This window comes from Solanum stenotomum, chromosome 5, assembly GCF_019186545.1.
Source record: "Solanum stenotomum isolate F172 chromosome 5, ASM1918654v1, whole genome shotgun sequence".
NCBI lineage: Eukaryota > Viridiplantae > Streptophyta > Magnoliopsida > Solanales > Solanaceae > Solanum > Solanum stenotomum.
In genome coordinates this window covers 1,319,848-1,342,329 of record NC_064286.1, presented here as the reverse complement: position 1 = coordinate 1,342,329, position 22,482 = coordinate 1,319,848, and the positions used below count along the sequence as shown (strand labels likewise).

The following is a 22,482-nucleotide window of genomic DNA, read 5'->3' as shown; positions in this document are numbered from 1 at the left end:
AAATTCTAGTCACAAGAAAAGTGAAGCTAACTAAAATATATATCTCTACATGTTCATTCTCCAAAAACTACTTCTTGTCAAAACTTAGATTTAACCATTTTCTCAAAAACCCTAATAACTTCAACAAAAATAGAAGAAGGTGTGTTCTTGCTTTTGTCACAAGGCTTCTCTAATCTCTACAACTCATGTAAGTCAAACATATACTATCATCCTCTTGAATTTCTAAATTTTATTTACTAGCTAGTAAGTGTAGTAGTAGTCGTCGTCTATGTTGCTTGAATTTTCTAAAAATGTTATTAGATCTTTCAAAAACAGTATATATTTTGAAGGATCCGACATAGATGTAACATCAGTTTTGCAGAGTTCGAGTAAAATAGGTAGTAGTAGTAAATTCACTTGTATTCTTTTCTATTTGACTTACCTTTTTATTTTCCGTTATATTTTGCAGAAATAGAAATGCCAGTGAAAACTAAGTTTTATCATATACAAGTACCTAAGTTTTGAAAAAAATAAATAGTTTTTGAGTTCACACTATGTCAACTCTATCTTTGTTTTTTTTGCTAATTTTTTCTAGTTTCAGTCTTTTTTTTTTGTTTGACTTCTAAAACGTTTTTTTACATTATTTTTATCCCTTTAGAGATTCTATAAAAACTCTATGCCCTAACAAAACTTCTTACCAAACAAACAGAGATATCGACATATATAGAAACAAAGGAGAGAGAAATTGTTTCTATGGCTTGAAGGGCTTATGTCATATATGTTATAAGTGGTGAAAACTCTATCACCATGAAGTTTTTGGCAAGCAGTGAAATTCATCGTACGTAGGAGGTAACATGTATTCAGTAAGTAAGTCGTAATATATTTTAACATCTAATGTTTATGCAAAAAAATACTTATTATACAATAGATGTAAGTTCAATTCTCGTTGTTTGTTCTTTGCCTAGAAAGTAATAAAAGAAAAGATAAAAGATCTGTTCGTTCTTATCTCTCCAATTCTCAAGATCTGTTTGGATCTTGAGTTATTAGGTACTAATAAAGACCTTTCAAGTTGAATTATTCAATTTTATTATTATTTTGCACTTTTTGATATCATTTTATGTTTTTAATCATGTCATAATTATATGCATGTAGATGAAATAAATTTTTATTCAAGAATCAAATCTTATTGAAAATTGTCTACTATTACTTTTTTTTATTTGGATGTTTAATTTACACGGAAATGAATTTCTTTGTGTATTTTTTAAATTTTTTTCTTCTTTTGCATTTTTTTTTGGGACAGATTAAAAGTCAATAATTAACTTTGCAAGAAGGAGAAAAAAATATTCAAGATGTTTCAGCACAATATGTTCGATAGCCACAATTTTTTGCTTGATATGACCCGTAAAACACCCGAAAATGAGTTCGATTTAATTCGAGACGATGAATTTGAGACCAAATCGGGTACTGATATCATGGAAGGCGCGTCTGGAGACGATCAAGATCCTAATAAACGTCCCAAGAAGAAGCAGTATCATCGACATACACAACATCAAATTCAAGAATTAGAGTCGTAAGTATTCATTCATTCATTTGTTCAATATGTATAATTCATATGGACATAACAATAGTTTTGTGACATTATTGATCTAGTTATAATTTTGTACTCCAATTAATCATTTGATAGGTTTTTTAAAGAGTGTCCACATCCTGATGATAAACAAAGAAAAGACTTGGGGAAAAGATTAGGGTTAGAGCCTTTGCAAGTCAAGTTTTGGTTCCAAAACAAACGTACTCAAATGAAGGTAATATGACTTTCTATTTGTATTTTTTGTGCTGATTGTTACTTAAATTTTAGTGTATTGTTTCGTTTATATTCATTGTTATGTGATCATGAAAAGTCTTGTTTTATGTAACGATTGATCTGATGTGGTGTAGTCACATTTGTTCCTATCTTTTTTTCCCTTATAATCTTGTTTTCTTAGTTATTTAAAATTATATTTTTTAATCCTTTATACTATATATAATTTTTCTCTATATATACTCTAATTTTCTTTATAATATTATAGATTTATCTTTTAAATTGCTAATGTGAATGATAGTACAATTTATTATATTCATCACAATAAATTATTAAATTTAATATGTTACATTATGAAATGATATGTAACAACCATCTAAATAAGCTGTATTTTCCCTCCTTTTTGGTAGATAACGTATTAAATTTTAGATTACCTTTAAATGTCTAAATTCAATGTAATTGACTAAGAGATCGAATCTTGCAAATAATTCAGATTTAATGACATTAATTGTATTTTCTTAATTATTTTTTTTTGTAGTCTCAACATGAACGACATGAAAACACACAATTGAGGAATGAGAATGATAAACTCCGTGCCGAAAACATAAGGTATAAAGAAGCACTTACCACTGCAACATGTCCGAACTGTGGCGGGCCTGCTGCCATAGGTGAAATGTCATTTGATGAACAACACTTGAGGATTGAAAATGCTCGTCTAAGAGAAGAGGTAAAATAACTAAATCCTAGACCTTTTAAGCCGTGACAGATTCAAAATTTAGAATTGGTGAATCTTGTTCTTCTCTACACATACGTGCCAATTTTTTAGAGAAGTAAGTATTTCTCAAAAATAGAATTATAAAAATATCTTCTTACAATTTTATAATAAGGGGAGGTATAATTTGGGACGGTCAAATCGTCGTTAAATGAGCTACTCATCCAAAATTTATTTGAGTAATTAAAAGTATGACCATATTTAAAATTACACTATTTTTAATTCATTTTGTCCATATACTTTGATGAGTCACTTTTGGTTTAGTCAAGAAGCTAGTCCTAACCCAATCCAATTAAATGTAACTAATTGGATGGTTGGGGCCGTTAGGCGTTTACTAATATAATAATACGTCAATTTGCTACAAATAATATATTTTTACTTTTTCTATTTCAATTCATGTTAATTTGTTTACTTATAGAATGTCTAATCGAGAACGATCTCTTTCTACATTTGAAAACAATTTATTTTGATCTTCTCATCTTATCCTCAATAAAAAGATTTTATAGCTACACAAATATTACATGTTTAAAAGACGTATCATATGTTTAAAATTCTGAACTTCAAATAACATCATTTCCTCTTATAATACTACAATATACATATATATATATATTCCAAGTTTAGACATTCTAAATTGTCTCAAACATTATTATAGAGGTATGTTCTGCATACATTATACTGAATACGTATTTTTATGATATATGTTTGTAGATTGACAGGATATCTGGAATTGCAGCAAAATATGTTGGTAAACCAATGCTTAACTATCCTCAACTTCCATCACTTGGAGGCAATAATATTGGTCATCAATTAGGAGAAATGTTCACAACTACTACTACTGGTGGTGATCTTCTTAGATCAATTTCTGGACCAAGTGATGCTGATAAACCAATTGTGATTGAATTAGCTGTTGCAGCTATGGAGGAATTAATTCGATTGGCTCAAACAGGAGAACCCTTATGGATTAATTCTGATAATAATAATGACAACGTTTTATTAAACGAGGAGGAATATGCTCGAACATTTCCTCGAGGGATTGGACCAAAATCACTAGCTTTAAAATCCGAAGCATCAAAGGAATCAGCTCTTGTCATTATCAATTACATTAATTTGGTCGAAATTTTGATGGACGTGGTACGTATTTTCCTTTCAAAAACTTTATTATTATTATATATGATTAGTGTCACACACACAAAATGTCTTATAATAAATATTGTAATGATGGCAGAACCAATGGACAAACTTTTTCACTGGAATTGTGTCGAAAGCAACGATTTTGGAAGTTTTGTCTACTGGGGTTGCAGGAAACTACAATGGAGCTTTGCAAGTGGTATGATCTCTTCACATAAATTGGGACGACAAAAAACTTGTTATTTTTTGTAGACAATTTCTTTTTTTGCAATGAATCTACCAAAAAGTAGGTCACTAAATAATTCATGTGATTATTAGTTTTATTTAGTATTGCAATGCCGTATTATATATATGTTTAGAGGATTGTATTTACGATCCATGTGCTTGATATTTTGGAGGTAAAGTTCATATCCCCTCTTTAATTGTCTTAAAAACTTTTGTGGAATGGGCATGAGAGGTCAAGCCAGACCCATAACACCTAGGTACTGCCTATATGGTGATGGCAATTTTTATTTGTTATTTAATTTATCATTTTTTTTTTGAAAAATTCAGTTGATTACTTTTTGCATGATACTTTATTATTTCAATCGTAACGTTAGGTTGTTTTATTTCAATTTTAGATGACAGCGGAGTTTCAAGTCCCCTCACCACTTGTTCCAACTCGGGAAAACTATTTTGTAAGGTATTGTAAGCAACATGGCGATGGAACATGGGCAGTGGTTGATGTTTCATTGGAAAATTTGCGGTCTACTTCAGTGTCACGTTGTAGAAGAAGGCCATCTGGTTGCGTAATTCAAGAATTGCCTAATGGTTACTCCAAGGTAAAGTCTTTAATAATTTCACAATGTAGGAAAATGATTTAAATTCAATTTTAGTTAATTTATTAATTTTTCATTATAGGTTACGTGGATTGAACATGTTGAGGTGGATGATAGAGCTGTCAACAACATCTATAGACCTCTTGTTGATTCAGGTCTAGCATTTGGTGCAAAAAGATGGGTTGCAACATTAGAAAGACAATGTGAACGACTTGCAAGTGTAATGGCCAGTAACATCCCAACTGGAGATGGTAAGTATGTGTGTGTGTAGGAGTGGGTGAATAGCACCCATTAACCTTGAAACAAACTCCGTATATATTTGTTTATATTTTGAAGAACTATCATATATACATTTTAAAATGATCCCTCAAACATATTTGTTGAATTGGTGCATCTAGTCATCGTTCCCCTTAGGCTACAATAGTTTGTTTTTTATAATGGCGTTTGACTTATCATTATTTCAATTGGCATACTAAAGATAGTGGTGCTCCCATTTTGTTCAAATTTTATGTCTACCTATGTTTTTCCAAAAAAAAAAGTAATTATTCCTTTTTTTGAGTCTTTCTAAGCAGTTATTATAGGGAATTATATTTATCTTGACGAACTATCATATATTTAAAACGGATCCCTCAGACATATTTGTTGAATTAGGTCATCTAGTCATTGTTCCTATTAGGCTACAAACAATAAATTGCATTTTTTTTTTTAATGGCGTTTGACTTTCAATTGTCATAGTATAGATAGTAGTGCCCTAGTCGTGCTCAAATCTTGAATCTGCCTCAACAACATATTAATTATTCCTATATTTAATATTTTAATGTAGTTATTACAAGTCCAGAAGGTAGAAAAAGTATGTTAAAACTTGCTGAGAGGATGGTGATGAGTTTTTGTGCTGGAGTTGGTGCATCAACTGCCCATACATGGACAACATTATCTGGAAGTGGTGCTGATGATGTTAGAGTTATGACTAGAAAAAGCATTGATGATCCAGGCAGGCCTCCTGGTATTGTGCTAAGTGCAGCAACTTCATTTTGGATGCCAGTTCCAACTAAGAGAGTCTTTGACTTTCTTAGGGATGAAAATTCTAGAAATGAGGTAAATCTTTGTTGCCAAATCTTTCAGTAACAACGTCGTTTGTTTCGATAATTTATTTATCGCTATAGTGAAATGTTGTTAAAAAGAACATATAACGTTATGAAAGATTGGTTCCATATAAATGTCCCCTCACGTGTGGCCCTGATTCTTTTTTATGAGCCAAACATGCATAAATTCTTTTTAAGTTGGGTGATGGTGAGATTCGATATCAGAACCTCTGTCTGCTCTGATATCATGTTAAAATGTGTTTATTATTTAGTTATATTCTTAACAGATTTTGACCATCCATTTTATATTTGCAGTGGGATATTCTTTCAAATGGTGGCCTAGTTCAAGAAATGGCACATATTGCAAATGGTCGTGATTCTGGTAACAGTGTCTCACTACTGCGCGTTAATGTAAGTTCTCTATTATGTTCGTCAATTTTACATTAAAATCTTCTCATTATCAGAAAAAATAATCATATGAAATGGCTAATATTTTGGTTTGGACAGACTTAGAATCTCTTAGAATACATGTAGATCAAGAATAATTATGTTGCTTAGATTTTTTTAAAATATTATCATATTCGTATAGGATCTTTTAAAATTTCACTATTTATAGAGGATCCAACACACATTTTCAAAGAATCTGAGCATCATAAACACTAATAGTCAAGATTAGTCATGTTAGTACATTCATATGAAATTAGCCCATTTGAATGGGTACAATGTAAGAAGAATATATATGTTACTGACTATGTTGCTCAGATTCTTTAATTATTATTGAATTCATATCGGTTGCAACTGTTAATAGTCTAATCAAGTGTAATGTTCTTATTTTTGGTTGATTCAATTATGCACCTGATAAGATTTTATTTTCAAAGGATCTGAGCATCATAAACACTAAATAGTCAAGATTAGTCATTGTTACAAGTACATTCACTTCATGCGGTCCAATATTTTCTAAAGATGTTTTAATGACTCACATTATATAGTTTAATGGAGTGCCATTGACTATGAGAATCATATCGTCGATCAGAACTTGTTGTGAATTTCTTTTTGTAGAGTGGAAATTCAAGCCAGAATAATATGTTGATACTCCAAGAGAGCTGCCTAGACAGCACAGGATCCTATGTTATTTACGCTCCGGTTGATATTGCTGCGATGAATGTGGTGTTAAGTGGTGGTGATCCCGACTATGTGGCTNCTTCATGCGGTCCAATATTTTCTAAAGATGTTTTAATGACTCACTTAAATGAAGCATCCATTGACTATGAGAATCATATCGTCGATCAGAACTTGTTGTGAATTTCATTTTGTAGAGTGGAAATTCAAGCCAGAATAATATGTTGATACTCCAAGAGAGCTGCCTAGACACCACAGGATCCTATGTTATTTACGCTCCGGTTGATATTGCTGCGATGAATGTGGTGTTAAGTGGTGGTGATCCCGACTATGTGGCTCTTTTGCCTTCGGGTTTTGCAATACTCCCTGACGGCTCTAGTAATGCTGAGAATAGTAATGCTGCTGGTGGATCGTTATTGACCGTTGCATTTCAGATACTAGTTGATTCTGTCCCAACAGCAAAACTTTCTCTTGGATCAGTTGCAACTGTTAATAGCCTAATCAAGTGTACTGTTGAAAGGATCAAAGCTTCCATAACGTGCGAAAACGCCTAGCCTAAATCTAAGGTAAGATGCTCGTCTCTCTATTTCAATTTATTTGACGCATTTTTCATTTCATCTCTAATGAAAAATATTTATACCACATGAATTTTATGACGTGTTAAGGTCAAAAGTTTTATACCCACACATGTATGCATATACTATTGAATTATGTGATTGTTTCATCATTTTATATTCATTAATTAATATTCTCAACTAACTATTTTGTGTTTTTATTTTATAATTTGTAGGAGGAAAAAGAAAAAGAAGGATGAGTTTACATATATTTGTAGTTGTGGAAAAAGGGAAGAAGTCAAGAACGCACCTCAAGTAACTAGGTTCGGGTATTGACTTCAATTAATTATTTTGATGTAAACAAATTCCTTCTTTTATTTCTTTGAATTCCCATTAGTTAAATCTAGTTTTTTCTTTTCTTTAAAAAAAAATGTTTTGGTTTCTCTTTTACTTGTGGAGAAGGTCTTTTCTCCAACAATTAACTTTTGTGATAAATTGTGAAGTATTATAAATTTCTAGATGTTATTTAAATTTCTGTCGAATATATATGTTCAAAATCTTTTCTGTGGTTAAATTTTTATGAGCTTAAATAAAATAATATGAGGTGTGATAATTTATATAATTGATTATTTGAGATTGAGACTTAATTACTATTGCATCTTATCTTTTGTCTTAATTATATATAAGAAAATATATGTTTATGTTTGGTTGACAAAAATAACGTATTTTCTCTATAACATATTTTCCCGTAACATACTTGCCTCCTTTTTTAAGTATGGAAAAAATGTCAGATTTAATCTTGTCATTCAATTTTCGGGTTCCTATTTGTTTTTGTATTTTAAAAGTCATATTTATACCTATTAGATTAATCACATGTTCTCTAGCAATTTATTTATGTATAAGTAATGAGCGGAGACTTTTAGAAAAAAGACAGAGATCTTAGTGTTATCTCCGAGTCTGACAATCTAATTTTTTAGACTTTTAGCTTTTAGAATTCTCTTTTTTTCTATTCCTTCAAATATTTTTATCTTATTCAGATTCGATTTAACTAATATAATTCTTACTAAAGAAGTCATAGAGCAAGTCGTATTCAATGCAAAAAAGCATGTATTGCGCAAATTTTCAGTGGGATGTTGTCCATAAATTTTGTAGATATTGTAGCCAATGGAATCAATTGTATCATAAAGAGCCTTATTAGGTGACCTCATGTATACTGCTAAGTCCATCATGGCAGTCGATTCCCATCTGAAATTAATAATCTAATCGAATTACTTTATTTTATTATGATGATTATTTATAAACATATTTTAGGTGGACCAATAACATTAAAAAAACTACACCAACATCTATAAAATAAAAGCTCATATAAAATACCTATTAACAGCTTGAGTGAAAAGGGTTGAAGGAACATTTTTGATCGAAAGATTCATTCCTTATTATTATAAGTACTTAAAATCTTAATTTTGGATGATCTGATAATATAAAAATAAATGAATTAATCATCGTCAATATATGGAAGTAAAATTCAATTAATTTACCTCAAAACATGAGCCAATTCATGTTGATGTATCTCCTTTGTTATAGAGTAGTCCATATTTGCCAATTCTTGTAAAGTGTTTTTTCCCCATCCATTAATTCCTTTAAAGTTATTGATGAAGCTTTTATCCTTGCAACTTGCTAAACTCTTGTGGTATGGATACTTCAATGTTTCTTTAATAATTCTAGCTTCATCTCATGAGTAGACCTATCAATATGGGCTGGCCCATTTCATTCGGACTAATACAGGCTTTGAAATTTGACAGGCCAGATCGGGCAAGCTCATTTTTTGTGTAGACCAGAAAATGGTCGGCCCAACCCACAAGTATGTGGGCTACGGGCTTTGTCGGGCCTACCCTCTTTTTTAAAAAATATATTTTTTTTCATAATTTTTTTAATTAAATTATAATTTTAAAATATTATCATAAATATCGACAAGGCAATATTACATGGTGTTAGTGTTACTACTTGCTAATCAAATACACAAATAAAATTATATTTATAATAATTATTAAGTTTGATTTCAAAGTAAAAGCATAAATAGCTAAATAGAAATATTAACCTAATTGTTTTCCAATGATCATAAAAAAAATACAAAAACTATGACAATATTCCATAGGCTATGACCTATGTAATGAATCTCTAGAAATTTTAGGGAATTTTTATTTTATGTATTTCATAATTTATAAACATAATTTGTATTTAAATTGTAATATTTCAAACTTTAAACAGATTTTGAGTTTAGGCTCTTGTTATTTTTAAAACTCTATTTTATTATTAATTTTTATTTGGCCCACGGGCCGACCCTATCAATATTTCTCAAGCCCCACAAATCAGCAGATTTATTTAGGCCGAGCTAAAAAGCCATTTTTTTAAATGGGCTCCAAAAATCGTAGCAGTCCTATCAAATCACGAATTAGGTCAGGCGAACCCAACGGGCCTAGCCCATAGGCTCTACACATGAGTCATTATTTGCAAGACATTCATTTAGGTGATCACCACTAAAATTTGCAATTTCTTCAAGTATGTGTCACCTTCTACACCAAGTTGTGATGCTTCATAAAAAAATATTGTGTAAAAATAAAGAATAAAAATCTTACAATTCTTATTCTTATTATTAAAAATAAAACAAAAAAATTCTTATTCTTTATTTCTTTACGATAAATTTTTTATTTTATTTTATGTATTTATTTGCGGAATATTTTTTTAATTTATTTGAATTGATTTTTTAATTATATTTAAATCACCATGTTAAAATTTAATAATATTAATATTTTAATTTTTTTTAATTTCTTTAACCACATTTATATAAAGTGGTGATTGTACATACTCATATATTTTTTTGGTCATTGTCATTTTGAAAAACAGGTATCGTGTCATCTAATGTTTTCCCAAAAAAGGATAAGATAGTGATTTGTGAACCATAAAATAATGTTGAAGACCTAAGAAATCAACTAGACATGTTAATTTTATGACTGAAGAAAGGGCAGGATAAATTTTTTGAATGCAAGTTGACTATTGTAATTTACAAATTCAAACTCTGTTATCACATCAACTAATGATATACAATGTATGTATGATCATGAATCACTTTATGTACTAATGATATAGACTAAATTTTATTATGGATATATGAGCTTAGGTCAAATACATACACAACATTTTTAATTTGCCTTAACGTTTAGTTTGACATTTTAATCCACCAACTCTAATTTTTATGTACCATTTAAATATAAAAAGTTTTACCTATAGTTTAAGTGTCCAACGCGTGTTAGATAAATATTAAAAAGGTAAAAAAAAAAACTAATCAAATAACATCATGTATTGTATTTTCTTCAAGTCATCCAAATTTACTTGGCATTTACATTAAGGGTATCAATTTATCATCTTTAAGCAATATAAGAACATATATTATTATCTATACTCAATTGATTACAAAATTTATTGTTGAGATCGATTAGTAACACTAGTTAATATAAAATCAAGTTTATGTTACTGTGAATATATTACTTGTTTTCAATTTATGTGGCATCAACAAAATTAATAATCTCATTAATTTATCTAGTCAATATTTTGTGTTTAAATGATATATTAGAAATTGAATTGTAGGGTTAAATGAAATAATATTGAGTTGGAGTATCAAAATAAAATTTAGGAACAAATTAAAAAGGTTAGGTATATGTTTGGCATATAATGGAAGGATATATTAGATTATGACTCTTGAAATTCCATGTGTATGACTAGTTCCATCTTTCATTCCTAACCCTTGAAATTATGTCATTAAATTTATCATATGATGATAGAATCAAAAGTGAGTGTTAAACTTATTATTGTACTATAATTTTAATTTGCATTCAATCAACTTAGAGGCCTACATCACATCACTTATTATTTATACATAGAGAACTAACGAGTATTAACATAAAAGGAAATAAGTTATTTTACTTATAAATTCTAACCTAAAAAAATCTAAAATTTCTTTTTTCATTCATGTTTTGGTACTGTATGATTGAAGACCGCCTCAGCATCCTTATCTCCGCGACCGCTTAAATTAACAATCACTTTTTCACCATCCTTTAAAGTAGAACAAAGTTTGTCTAGAAATGCAAGAGCATGAGAAGATTCTAAGGCTGGAAATATCCCTTCTAGTCTGCACAATCGTTTATATGCTGCAACACAAACAAGAAATAAATGTTACTTTATAAATTTATATTATCAATATACATAAATTAAATTCTTTATAAAAAAAAATACTTATTTAAGATAATTTAATTACCTATTATAGCTTCTTCATCTGTTACGGTAGAAAACTCAGCACGCCCAATATCTTTCAAATAGCTAAGCTCTGGACTAACACCTGGATATTCTAATCTGCATGGTCAAACAATATTTTGCTTAAAATTAATAATGTTATTTAAATCATACACACCTTGATAATTTAAATATTTTTTTTATATGTAATTTGACACGTCATAGCTTGTGTGTTGTCATTTTTATCATGTTGTCAATGTTTATTTATTTATTTATTACTATATATTATCTTATAAATAATCCAAGGTGGTTGATATCTTTTTGATCGATCATTTATATGTGATTGAAATTCGTCGATGAAAAATGACATTGAAATATTTAAGATTGAAAGTGAAAACTTACCCCACACCTATGGAATGTGGTCCAATTATTTGGCCTTCTTCGTCTTGTAATAAATAGCTCATCGCACCATGGTACACTCCAACTTCACCCCTAGCCATAGTTGCTGAGTGTTTACCTGTCGTGATAGATTCAGAATTTATAATTATTTCAAGTTAGTCTAGATAAAAATTAATTAGTATTATATTTACATGAATTCATAATCATTACAATAGATTCGTTACCTGAATCAAGACCGGTCCCACCGGCCTCAACTCCTATTAGTCTCACATCTTCATCTTGTATAAATTCATGAAACAATCCCAATGCATTAGAGCCACTCCCAACACAAGCCACCAACACATGTGGTTTGCCACCCCATTTGTCCATGGCTTGTTTCCTAGTCTCTTTTCCAATTATTGATTGGAATTCACGAACCATGGTTGGACATGGGTGAGGTCCTATGGCTGCACCTGCTAAGAAATAGCTTCTTTCCAAATCATTAACCCAATTTCTAATACCCTCTGACATTGCATCTTTGAAATTTCCTTCGACAGATTTCACCTGCATGAGTATTCAATAATAACTTTTACTTCATCTATCGCGGTGAAATTTGAATCCAAAAAAATCGTGTGCAAAATGTTGTCTCATTTTTATTGGATTCGACAAAAATGCATTATCTTTGAAGGATCATACGCGCACACGTTAACATTTTTTAAGAGTCCAAGAAACATATATTTTATGTAGCACGTGTGCTATTCTTTTTATTTTGTCTATAAAAGAATGATACTTTTCCCTGAAATAATTAACTTTATAAACTTTTCATTTTAACCTTAGTAAAATGATTTAAATTCACACAATTATGTTGAAGTGTTAGAAAGAGCACATGTTTATTATGTGTGACTTAGCTTTAATGTAGACATCTAACTTCAAAAAGTTTTATAATTTTGATTAGTGAAAAAAAGGATGTACCTTTGCACCAAGATGGTTCATCAAGAGTACATTGGAAGGTTGTCTCTCCATATCTAAGGTTCCCATGAATATTGTGCACTCCAATGAGAGTTTTGCACAAGCAGCCGCCGTGGCGACACCGTGCTGTCCAGCACCGGTGGACGCCACTACGTTTTTGCAACCCATGCGTTTAGCCAACATAGCTTGTGCAATAGCGTTGTTGATTTTGTGTGCACCACCATGGTTTAGATCTTCCCTTTTTAGATATATGTCTGGTCCTATCCCTTTATTAAGGCTCTTGTAATAATCTGTGAGTCTTTGGGCAAAGTATAAAGGAGTTTCACGACCAACATAGTCCTTTAATGCTACTTGAAGATCCATCTGACAAAATCAGACAAACAAATTAAAACGAAAGAAACAATCACAAATTTAACTTTAAACTTTTCATTTTAACAAACCTGAAATTGAGGGTCGCGCAAAGCGGAGTTGAATTCATAATCAAGCTTTGTTAAAGGAGATATTAGTGTCTCAGGGACAAATTTTCCACCATAAATACCAAATTTTTCATTGCTTAATAATGGTCTCTCTTTTTCATGGAAAACTAACTTCCATGGTAATTGGGGAACTTTATGAGTTGGGCCAATAGCTACACAAGAAATAACATTGGGTTTGTAGTTATGAGATGGGAAGGCTTGCAACTTCTTGCTTGATGTAGTAGAAAAAATTCCTTGTCCAAGAATAGATTCAACATTAATATTACATGCCATAATGTCTTGTCTTACACACACAAAAAAAAAATGCTAGGTTGTTATCGCAGGTGTATAAATCTTTTGAAAATATATAGGAATTGGGGACCAACAAGGTTAGTTGTTTATGTAGAGGGTTGCATGAAATTGGGAATAGGATATACTTACTTATATAGAGCCTCATTTCATGAGATGGTTGGTTGTGTTTATTTTGTTGGGTTTTTCATTAGTTGTTCCGTATACATATTGAAGCTCTATTCATTAATTTGAGTTCACGCTCCATAAGGCCCAATTAAGGAGAAAACATTCGTCTCGAATCTAAAATCTAAAATATTTTTTAGCAATAATAAATATGCACATTAACAAAGAGTGTTAAAATCTTTACTGGTATTAATTAGTTAATTGTGATTGGATCTAATGTTGCTATTAGCTTTAGGGACATATACAAGGAGTGTTAGTTGCATTTAAAAACATATCTAGCGGTAATTAATCTATTGTAAAGTTAATTAATTACCACTAAAAATTATTTTCGATATAATGAATAAAGGGATCTTATCTGTCCTACCACAATACTTGTTAGTGAGATGGTAAGTTGTTATTTTGATTAATAGAGACCACCTCTATTGCTCAAGTTTATGCGACAATATTTTTTTTAATATTCATAAAATAATGATATTTGCTTTTTTTAATTTGAGAATAATTTAATTTAAACTTCTCATTTTACTCTTTATAAGAAGTTTTATAAATACAAAAATGTAATGAGTGTTTAAAATATTTTCTTAGTCCTGATGATATATGTGGCACTTTTTTTTGAATTTTGAGAGTCTAAGTTCTTAATTTTGATCATTATGAATTTAAACATAATTTTTAATTAAAAAAATCATATTAAAAAATTATGTAAAAGTTACTAAAAATCCATAATAATTAAAATTCAAAATATTTATAAAAAAAAACCACGAAACATTTGTGGTAAAAAAACAAAAGGATATTATTCAAAAGTTTGATAGCCTCCATTTGTGGTCATTATATGTTTATATAATTATGAATATAAGGAAAAAAAAAAGAGATAGAGATAGAGAGAGGGAGTGGGTTAGGGGGGGGGGGGGTGATTTTTAACAACCCTCCATTTATATCTTTTTGTCTAAATGCATGACTTGTTTTAAGGTTGGAAAACATCAAAAATATAATATGTTGCAATTGCTTAAGTAACCTCATTTCCTTCTCTTTTACTTTGACTATCTATTTTATGTAGATGATATTTTCTTTGACTATTCTATTTATGTGAAATAATACTTTTCATTATTTTGTTCTAAGAAAATGATAGCTAATTTGACTTAATTTTTTTATTTGATCTCTAATGAGAAGTTTTAATCGTCACAAAAATATTAAGAAATATTTAAAATTATATTTTAAAATTTTTAATTGTAGCTACAAATATTATAGCATGTTTATGATAATTAAATTTTAAAAGTCTTCATTTCTTTATTGAATTCATACACAGTGTTAGATTAGTGAGATGGTGAGAGAGGGGGGGGAGGGGTGTGATTTTTAACAACCCTCCATTTATATCTTTGTCTAAATGCATGGCTTGTTTTAAGGTTGGAAAACATCAAAAAAATAATATGGTACGATTGCTTAAATAACCTCTTTTCCTTCTTGTTTTATGTGATGATATTTTCTTTGACTATTCTATGTATGTGAGTTAATGTTTTTGTTCCAAGAAAATTATAGCTAATTTGACTTAATTTTTTTAAAAAAGTTTTGATAGTCACATAAATATCATGAAATATTTAAAATTATATTTTAAAAATCTTAATTATAGATAAAAATATTATAAAGTATTCATGATGATTAAATTTTAATAATCTTTATTTCTTTATTGAATTCAATAATTAATTAAAAAAATTCACATGAATTGAAACAAATGAATATTAATCTTGTTTATCTTTTATTTCGTTATCAATACGCATGCCTTTTACAATAAAACTAAATTTATCAACATTTTAAAAGTACAAGTACTCTAATTTTTTACAACTAAACTTGTTTATCTTTTATTTCGTTATCTAATTTTTGTGTTTATACTTTTACTAGCGAAAAAGTCACATGAGGCGGTAAATGCTATTATTGATTTATATTAATTAGGTGTGTCAAAATCAAATTCAACTCATTTCATCTTATTTAAGTTTGGGTGGATTATCAATCTGTTCTACCCATTTATTAACTTAACTCATTTTAGTCCAACCTATTTCAAATCATTAAAAATTGGGTAACTTACACAAATTCACTATTTTAGGAGTTAATTATTTAGATTTACGCTAGTTTGTAATATTATGTTCCTAACCATAACTGAAAGACATTAAAGTTAAGGAGTGTTAGTGAAAAATTTACAAGATAACAAAAATACAAAATTACAATTGAAAATAAAAAATGAAGAAATAAATATCTTCAGGCTGAGGCACGGATATCTCGCTCTCTTTAAGGAGATTCAAGCCCACTGCAACAAATGTTTTCACCGGTCCAGCAGTAGTCCTTCTTGACTTGTCCGCTCCAGGATACAACAACCTATTAACAATATATAACTCAACAACCCTGGACAAGAGTTGAGTTCAAAGTTCCACCAAAAGAACACCTTCCTTCAACTAATAAGAACTCTCCTTTTTTTTTTTTGACTAACTCTTTCACTCTATATTTTTCTTGTGTGTAGTATATACCAAACCAAATGAAGACTATCACTATTTATAGTTGAGGAAGTCTTCCTACCAATTGATAGGAAGATAATGGGTAGTAAATAGTGAAGATAAATGGCTTTAATGGAAGAGTAAATAATGAAAATAAAGAGAGTGTAACAAATGCATCCAACGGCAAATGAACATGCTGCCCAATTCCAACGTTCAGTGGAACCTTTCTGCCAGCATTTTATGACCACTATTATTTATAACTAAACTTGTTTATCTTTTATTTCGTTATCTAATTTTTTACAACTAAACTTGTTTATCTTTTATTTCGTTATCTAATTTTTGTGTTTATACTTTTACTAGCGAAAACGTCACATGAGGCGGTAAATGCTATTATTAATTTATTTTAATTAGGCATGTCAAAATCAAATTCAATTTATTTCATCTATTTAAGTTTGGGTGGATTATCAATCTGTTCTGCCCATTTATTAACTTAACTCATTTTAGTCCAACCTATTTCAAATCATTAAAAATTGGGTAACTTACACAAATTCACTATTTTAGGAGTTAATTACTTAGATTCACGCTAGTTTGTAATATTATGTTCCTTACCATAACTGAAAGACATTAAAGTTAAGGAGAAAACCAAGCTTGTAACAACTTTAGAAGATACGAAATATCACAACTCCTAAAAAAATCAGAAAAATTAAAATTCTTCCTCTTGTTTTTGACGATTCAGTATAATTTGACATTAAAGTTAAGGAGAAAACCAAGCTTGTAACAACTTTAGAAGATATGAAATATCACAACTCCTAAAAAAATTAGAAAAATTAAAATTCTTCCTCTTCTTTTTGACAATTCAGTATAATTTAGATTTCTTAACTCATATTCATGAACTTTTATTCAGATATATGTGTATATGGCCCACCACTTGACCCATTGTGATCCAAGCAAATTTGAATTAGGTTGGTTCTTAATTCATTATGACCCATCCAAATTTGACCTACCCGCCCAATTATCACCACTAATTTCAAAGAAGAAATTTTAATTTGGATTGTTAATCAATTAATTGAAGAATTAATCAAAATAATCATCCACCTAATTGATTAAATTAAAAATAGTCAGCAAATGTATAATTTATGTATGTATATACGATCATTATGATTAGGATATAATCTGTGTATACCAGTTCAAAAGAATAAACAACAAATTTTTCCATCTATGTATATGAATATCCTTATTAATTTGTTTATATCATTGTCATAGAGGATTATACTAATTTTTCTCTATATATCGTTTTAATTTTATAAAATATATCTTGAAAAGATAATGAACACTTCCATATCGAGGTCCCAATCAATGTTCCTAAAATGTTTTCTTAAAATTTATATAATGTTGAAACTTGACCACACAATTTGTAGAAGGAACCAAACATGGAAATATCATCTAGAAGCCATGATGTACATTTTGCACGTTTAAAAAAAGGAAATATTAATAATTCATTGAAATTGTACTAGGGTGTCTTCATTGTTGATATCGAAGTTGATTGAATCATTCCACCTGTCAACAATTAGCATCAATTGCAAATGACCCGGCTAGTAAAGAGGAAGTTGAATGAATCATTCCACCTGTCAACAATTAGCATCAATTGCAAATGACCCGGCTAGTAAAGAGGCGGCTTGTGTTTATATATTAATTTTTGTATAAGTTATATGATATTTGATAGCTAGTTAGAAAATAAGTTATTCATTACAAAATTAATACGGCATTTGGTTTGCAATTTTAAAGCATGCATAAAAAGTATATGTATAAGTTATGGGAGAACTGGGTGTATTACCTTATGCGGGTAGAAGGTGGAATAACTAATATCCACATAATTAATATGTACATATAACTAATACATATATAACTAATATTTGCATTATTATTAGGGAAACTTACATAAATCTCACTAGTTTAGGAGCTAATACTTAGATACACTCTAATTTGCAACATTACGTATCTCACTAGATTTTGATGTGTCTAGATACATGTATCTCGGGATACATAGGTTCAAAATTAGATATAATTGTTCTAGAAATATCGTATCTAAGTGGACTCGTGTGTATTGGGGATACATAAAAAATCTCGTCCGCTTCTTTCCCATCTTGCTCGCTACTCTCCAGATACATACGAATAACATCAAATACATACAGAAACATGCATGTATGTAGTGTGTGTACATAGTGTGATTCGCATGTATCTGGATACATAACAAATCTCACCCGCCTCTTTCCCTATTTTAGTGTATCTGATAGCAGAAGTACATGTATCTAAGTGTATCTTCCTCAATATATGATAGGAAATTCTTAATTAATGGTAAAATACATGATGTTATGAAAGTATAAGTAATAATTAGTATATATGGTAGTAAAATATGTCTAATTATCTAGCAACTAGTTTCTCCTTATTAATACTTGCATAATTCTAATCAGCTACCAAACGACTCCCAATTATATTAATAGAAAGTGATTATAAAAAAAATATTAACAACTTTACAATCTCAAAAGCTAAAATACAGACTTCAAATGAAAATATAATTCTTTTTTTCTAAAAGTTAAGACCTCTCATTTGATTTTGGCCTTAGACCATATATACGGGTCGTTTGGTAGAGTATATTAATAAAATTAATGCATGCATTAGCCTTTTCAAATTTAATGAATGTATTAGCATTTTAAAGACACAATTACTCTTCAAAATTCATTTTACATCTTATTCATCACAATTGTGGAGGATATTTTTGTACAATGCATGTTATTTTTAATACACCAAACCAAATAATGCATAAGAAATAATCTATGTATAACTAATACAAGTATTACTAATACACTCTATAAAATATTATTTTTATACACTCTATCAAACGACCCTGTAATTAAGCCGCCCTATCCCATTTACACAAGGTATGTTACAATCAAATCATCAAAAAAGTTGAAACTTTTTCCACTTGGATTTGTAAGGAATCAAATGAAAGAAGCACCTTTTTTTTGTACGTTTTAAATATAAGTTAAATTGTTGAGTGTCATTTGTGCAAACTACTGAACTTGTACGAAATCCCCCCCCCCCCCCCCCCCCCCTCCCCCAACCCCCTTGGATTTTTATTTTTACTTATAAGCAATTGAATTTATATATTTAGTAGAAATATAAGTTTTTTAAAAGTGTGGAACATAAATTTTATGCTATTATGATGCAAATATATATATATACCTAATAAAAAAGTTATTTACCTTAAGAGATAAAATTAAAAAATCAGTATAGAAACAAAAAGTAGGATGTCTGCATTGTCGGAATTTTGTGATGTAAATTAAATTCTTATCTTTGGTTCGGGTCGCAAGGTAAAAACTATATTTTTTGAAATATTACTCTTTTAAAAGCAAATTTTATTGCCTTCAGGGCCACATCGAAATGACAATTGTCGCTTAAGTAACTATTAGTGTTTCCACTTTGACGTCCACTACAACCAGACAAATATTTAGTGGCAATATTGGTTAACGCAAAAATATTTAGTGATAATTGAGTTAATGTCACTATATCGTTAAAGCATTTAGTGATATTTATCTAGAGTATTGGTTATAAATGCTCATATTTATTATTATCGTTAATATAATATAACGACAATTATATTATTATCGCTAAATAATTGTCGCAAAATTTTTTATTTGCCTAACGACATCCATACAAGCATCTAGATGTACACAGATATCATACACGAACTTAGTTCGTGTGTTAGTTCTTCAGATTTTTGAAGCCATTATTAAAAATCCTAACTCCGCCACTGCATGAAAAGATTATCTAGAAGCCATTAAACAAAGATGCACATTTTGCACGTTTAAAAAAGGAAATATTAATAATTCATTGAAATTGTACTAGGTTTCATCTTCTTTAATTTTTCGACTTCTTTTGCTTTTACGATTTGAATGAAATAAAATGATTTATTCAAATCTTCTATGTATAAAAATAAGAATCATTCTTCAAAAAATATATAAAATTATAAAAAAACAAAAAAGTTATTTCTCCCTACAATCCAGTTGAAATATATCTTGCGTACAATTAATTTGAATACAATTTTTTGTTCTAATATATATTCCGATCAAAACATATAATTGGCATACAATTATGTTATTGTATGTATTGTGTATGTCATTTTACTTTATATTTAATGATATATTGTGTATGTCATTTTACTTAATAGTTATCCAACTAAATTATTAAGGTTTTCTCTTAAAAATGACTTTTTATCTGGAGCTCAAATCATGCTATACCAATTTTATTTTTATAATCGCACAAATATTATAAATTCTTAAAATTATGAATTTCAAAATTCTCATACTCACTCAGATATTAGAGTATAAAATATTATTTATGATCATTACAAGTTTCAGAGCTTTTCCTTACTTTATAAGTTTCATGCATATTTTGTTTGTCTTTTGTATAATCCGTTATCAAATAAACGTGCTTGTTAATAATAAAAGTAAACTTACTTATCCACATTTAAAAGAATACGGGTGTGTTTGGTATGAAGGAAGGAATTCTCGAGCATTTGGTGATCTCAGATGTGTTTGAGGTAACGCAAAACACAAATGTCCTAATTGGCTTATTGCTAGTTGCTACCAAGAAAATTTTAATATAATATTGATTAGTAATAGAATAATTTACTAGAGTGATCTTGAAAGCGAGTAATCTTAAACTTTGAACTCATTTGCTTTTATGAACGATATTTTTGATTTTTAAATTTAAAAGTTTGCGCATGGAAAAAAATTAAAGAAGCTTTACCTTCTAAACCACAACAAAATGGCAATAGTCACTTGAGTAATTATTAATATTTTTATTTTATTAAATTACTTAATCATGTTGAATTAATTTATATTTTTTCACTTCATTAATTAATTAATCATGATAAATTTACATTATTAATTTTTATGTGTTACTCTTACGGAGGATTATTCTAATTTTGTTTTATACCATGTTAATTTAATCGATTATGTTAAAGAGATAATATTGTTTCCACCACGACATTCCAAGTCATGGTCCTAATTAATGTGGAAATATTGTTGTTAAAATAATTCAACTAGCGTTTAATTATAGAATATTGATTCTTAGATATATTGGAAAAAATAGATTTAAATAAAGTTTGAGTTTAAATTTTACTATGTGTTTTATCATAATTTCTAATTATAAAGTATATTTTTAAAGAAAAAATATCATGAAACATAATTTATACAAGAAAATTATATTTGACTATTCGTCCCCTACTCCCTATCCAGGGGCCGATCTTAGCGGGGTGGGGGGAGATTTTCTAGCAACAGTAAAGAGGTAATTTATTTATGTATTTTTTTGTACAAGTTATACAACATTTGAAATTAGTTAGAAAACAAGTTACTCATTAGAAATTAACTATGACATTTGATTTGTAATTTTGAAAATCGCATAATCTATACATGTATAAGTTATAAGAGAAATAATATATTATATTATGGAGGTAGAAGGTAGAATAGCTACTACTAACATAATTAATATACACATAACTAATATTTATATTATTAATATTTATATAATTCTAATCAGCTATAAGAAAAAAGTGATTATAAAAATATTATTAATAATTTTACATCTCAAAAAACTAAGATGTCTCATTAATTTGACCTTAGACCATGTATTTGAGTTGTCCATGTCCCATCTACCAGAAGATAAAGCCATTATTATTATATTCACTTTTCCAGTTGGTTTTGAAAGGAATCAAATGAAAGAAGCAATTTTTTGCACGTTTTAAATGTAAGTTAAATTGTTGTTGTGCCATTGTGCAAACTACTCTACTAGTACGAAGTAGTTTGCACAATAGCACAACAACACCAGATACATGCAAATACGTCAATTTCCCTCCCCCCCCCCCCACCCCCCACCCCCTGGCAAGTTAAGCAGACTATTTCGAAGAAATTGTACTATTTGTTCTTCAAATAAGTAGTTTTTTCTAAATTTTTATCTTTTAAATAGTTTGGTCTTTATTTTTATTTATAGCGATTGAATTTATATCTAGCGAAAAATAAGTTTATTAAGAATGTGGAGCATAAGTTTTGAAATATATAATGGGAAAATATGTATTTATACTTCGTAAAAAAAGTTATTTACCTTAAGAGATAAAATTTAAAGATCAAC

At 29.1% G+C, this 22,482-nt stretch overlaps 2 protein-coding genes across 5 annotated transcripts; one reads left to right on the top strand and one right to left on the bottom strand.

Annotated features, from left to right (window-relative positions):
* Window positions 1-35: 35 nt before the first annotated feature.
* LOC125865152 (homeobox-leucine zipper protein MERISTEM L1) lies at window positions 36-7,787 on the top strand. 4 transcript variants are annotated; one of them, XM_049545334.1, is made up of 13 exons: window positions 36-187; window positions 689-817; window positions 1,280-1,549; window positions 1,664-1,781; window positions 2,316-2,504; window positions 3,261-3,683; window positions 3,778-3,879; window positions 4,301-4,501; window positions 4,581-4,749; window positions 5,322-5,593; window positions 5,896-5,991; window positions 6,897-7,265; window positions 7,490-7,787. In XM_049545334.1, exons 3-12 carry the CDS (start codon window positions 1,329-1,331, stop codon window positions 7,251-7,253), a joined length of 2,148 nt encoding a protein of 715 aa, XP_049401291.1. In that variant the 5' UTR covers window positions 36-187; window positions 689-817; window positions 1,280-1,328; the 3' UTR covers window positions 7,254-7,265; window positions 7,490-7,787. The 4 variants fall into 4 exon arrangements, with proteins under 4 accessions (XP_049401291.1, XP_049401289.1, XP_049401293.1 ...); XM_049545332.1 differs by having other exon boundaries at window positions 689-835; XM_049545336.1 differs by lacking the exon at window positions 689-817 and having other exon boundaries at window positions 49-187.
* Window positions 7,788-11,162: 3,375 nt separating this feature from the next.
* Window positions 11,163-13,651, bottom strand: LOC125865160 (tryptophan synthase beta chain 1-like). The gene is made up of 6 exons (XM_049545345.1): window positions 13,328-13,651; window positions 12,891-13,250; window positions 12,164-12,482; window positions 11,943-12,057; window positions 11,566-11,660; window positions 11,163-11,458 (listed from the first exon to the last, which is right to left on the bottom strand). The coding sequence occupies exons 1-6, from the start codon at window positions 13,634-13,636 to the stop codon at window positions 11,274-11,276; spliced, it is 1,383 nt and encodes a 460-aa protein (XP_049401302.1). The 5' UTR covers window positions 13,637-13,651; the 3' UTR covers window positions 11,163-11,273.
* Between the last annotated feature and the right edge of the window lie 8,831 nt (window positions 13,652-22,482).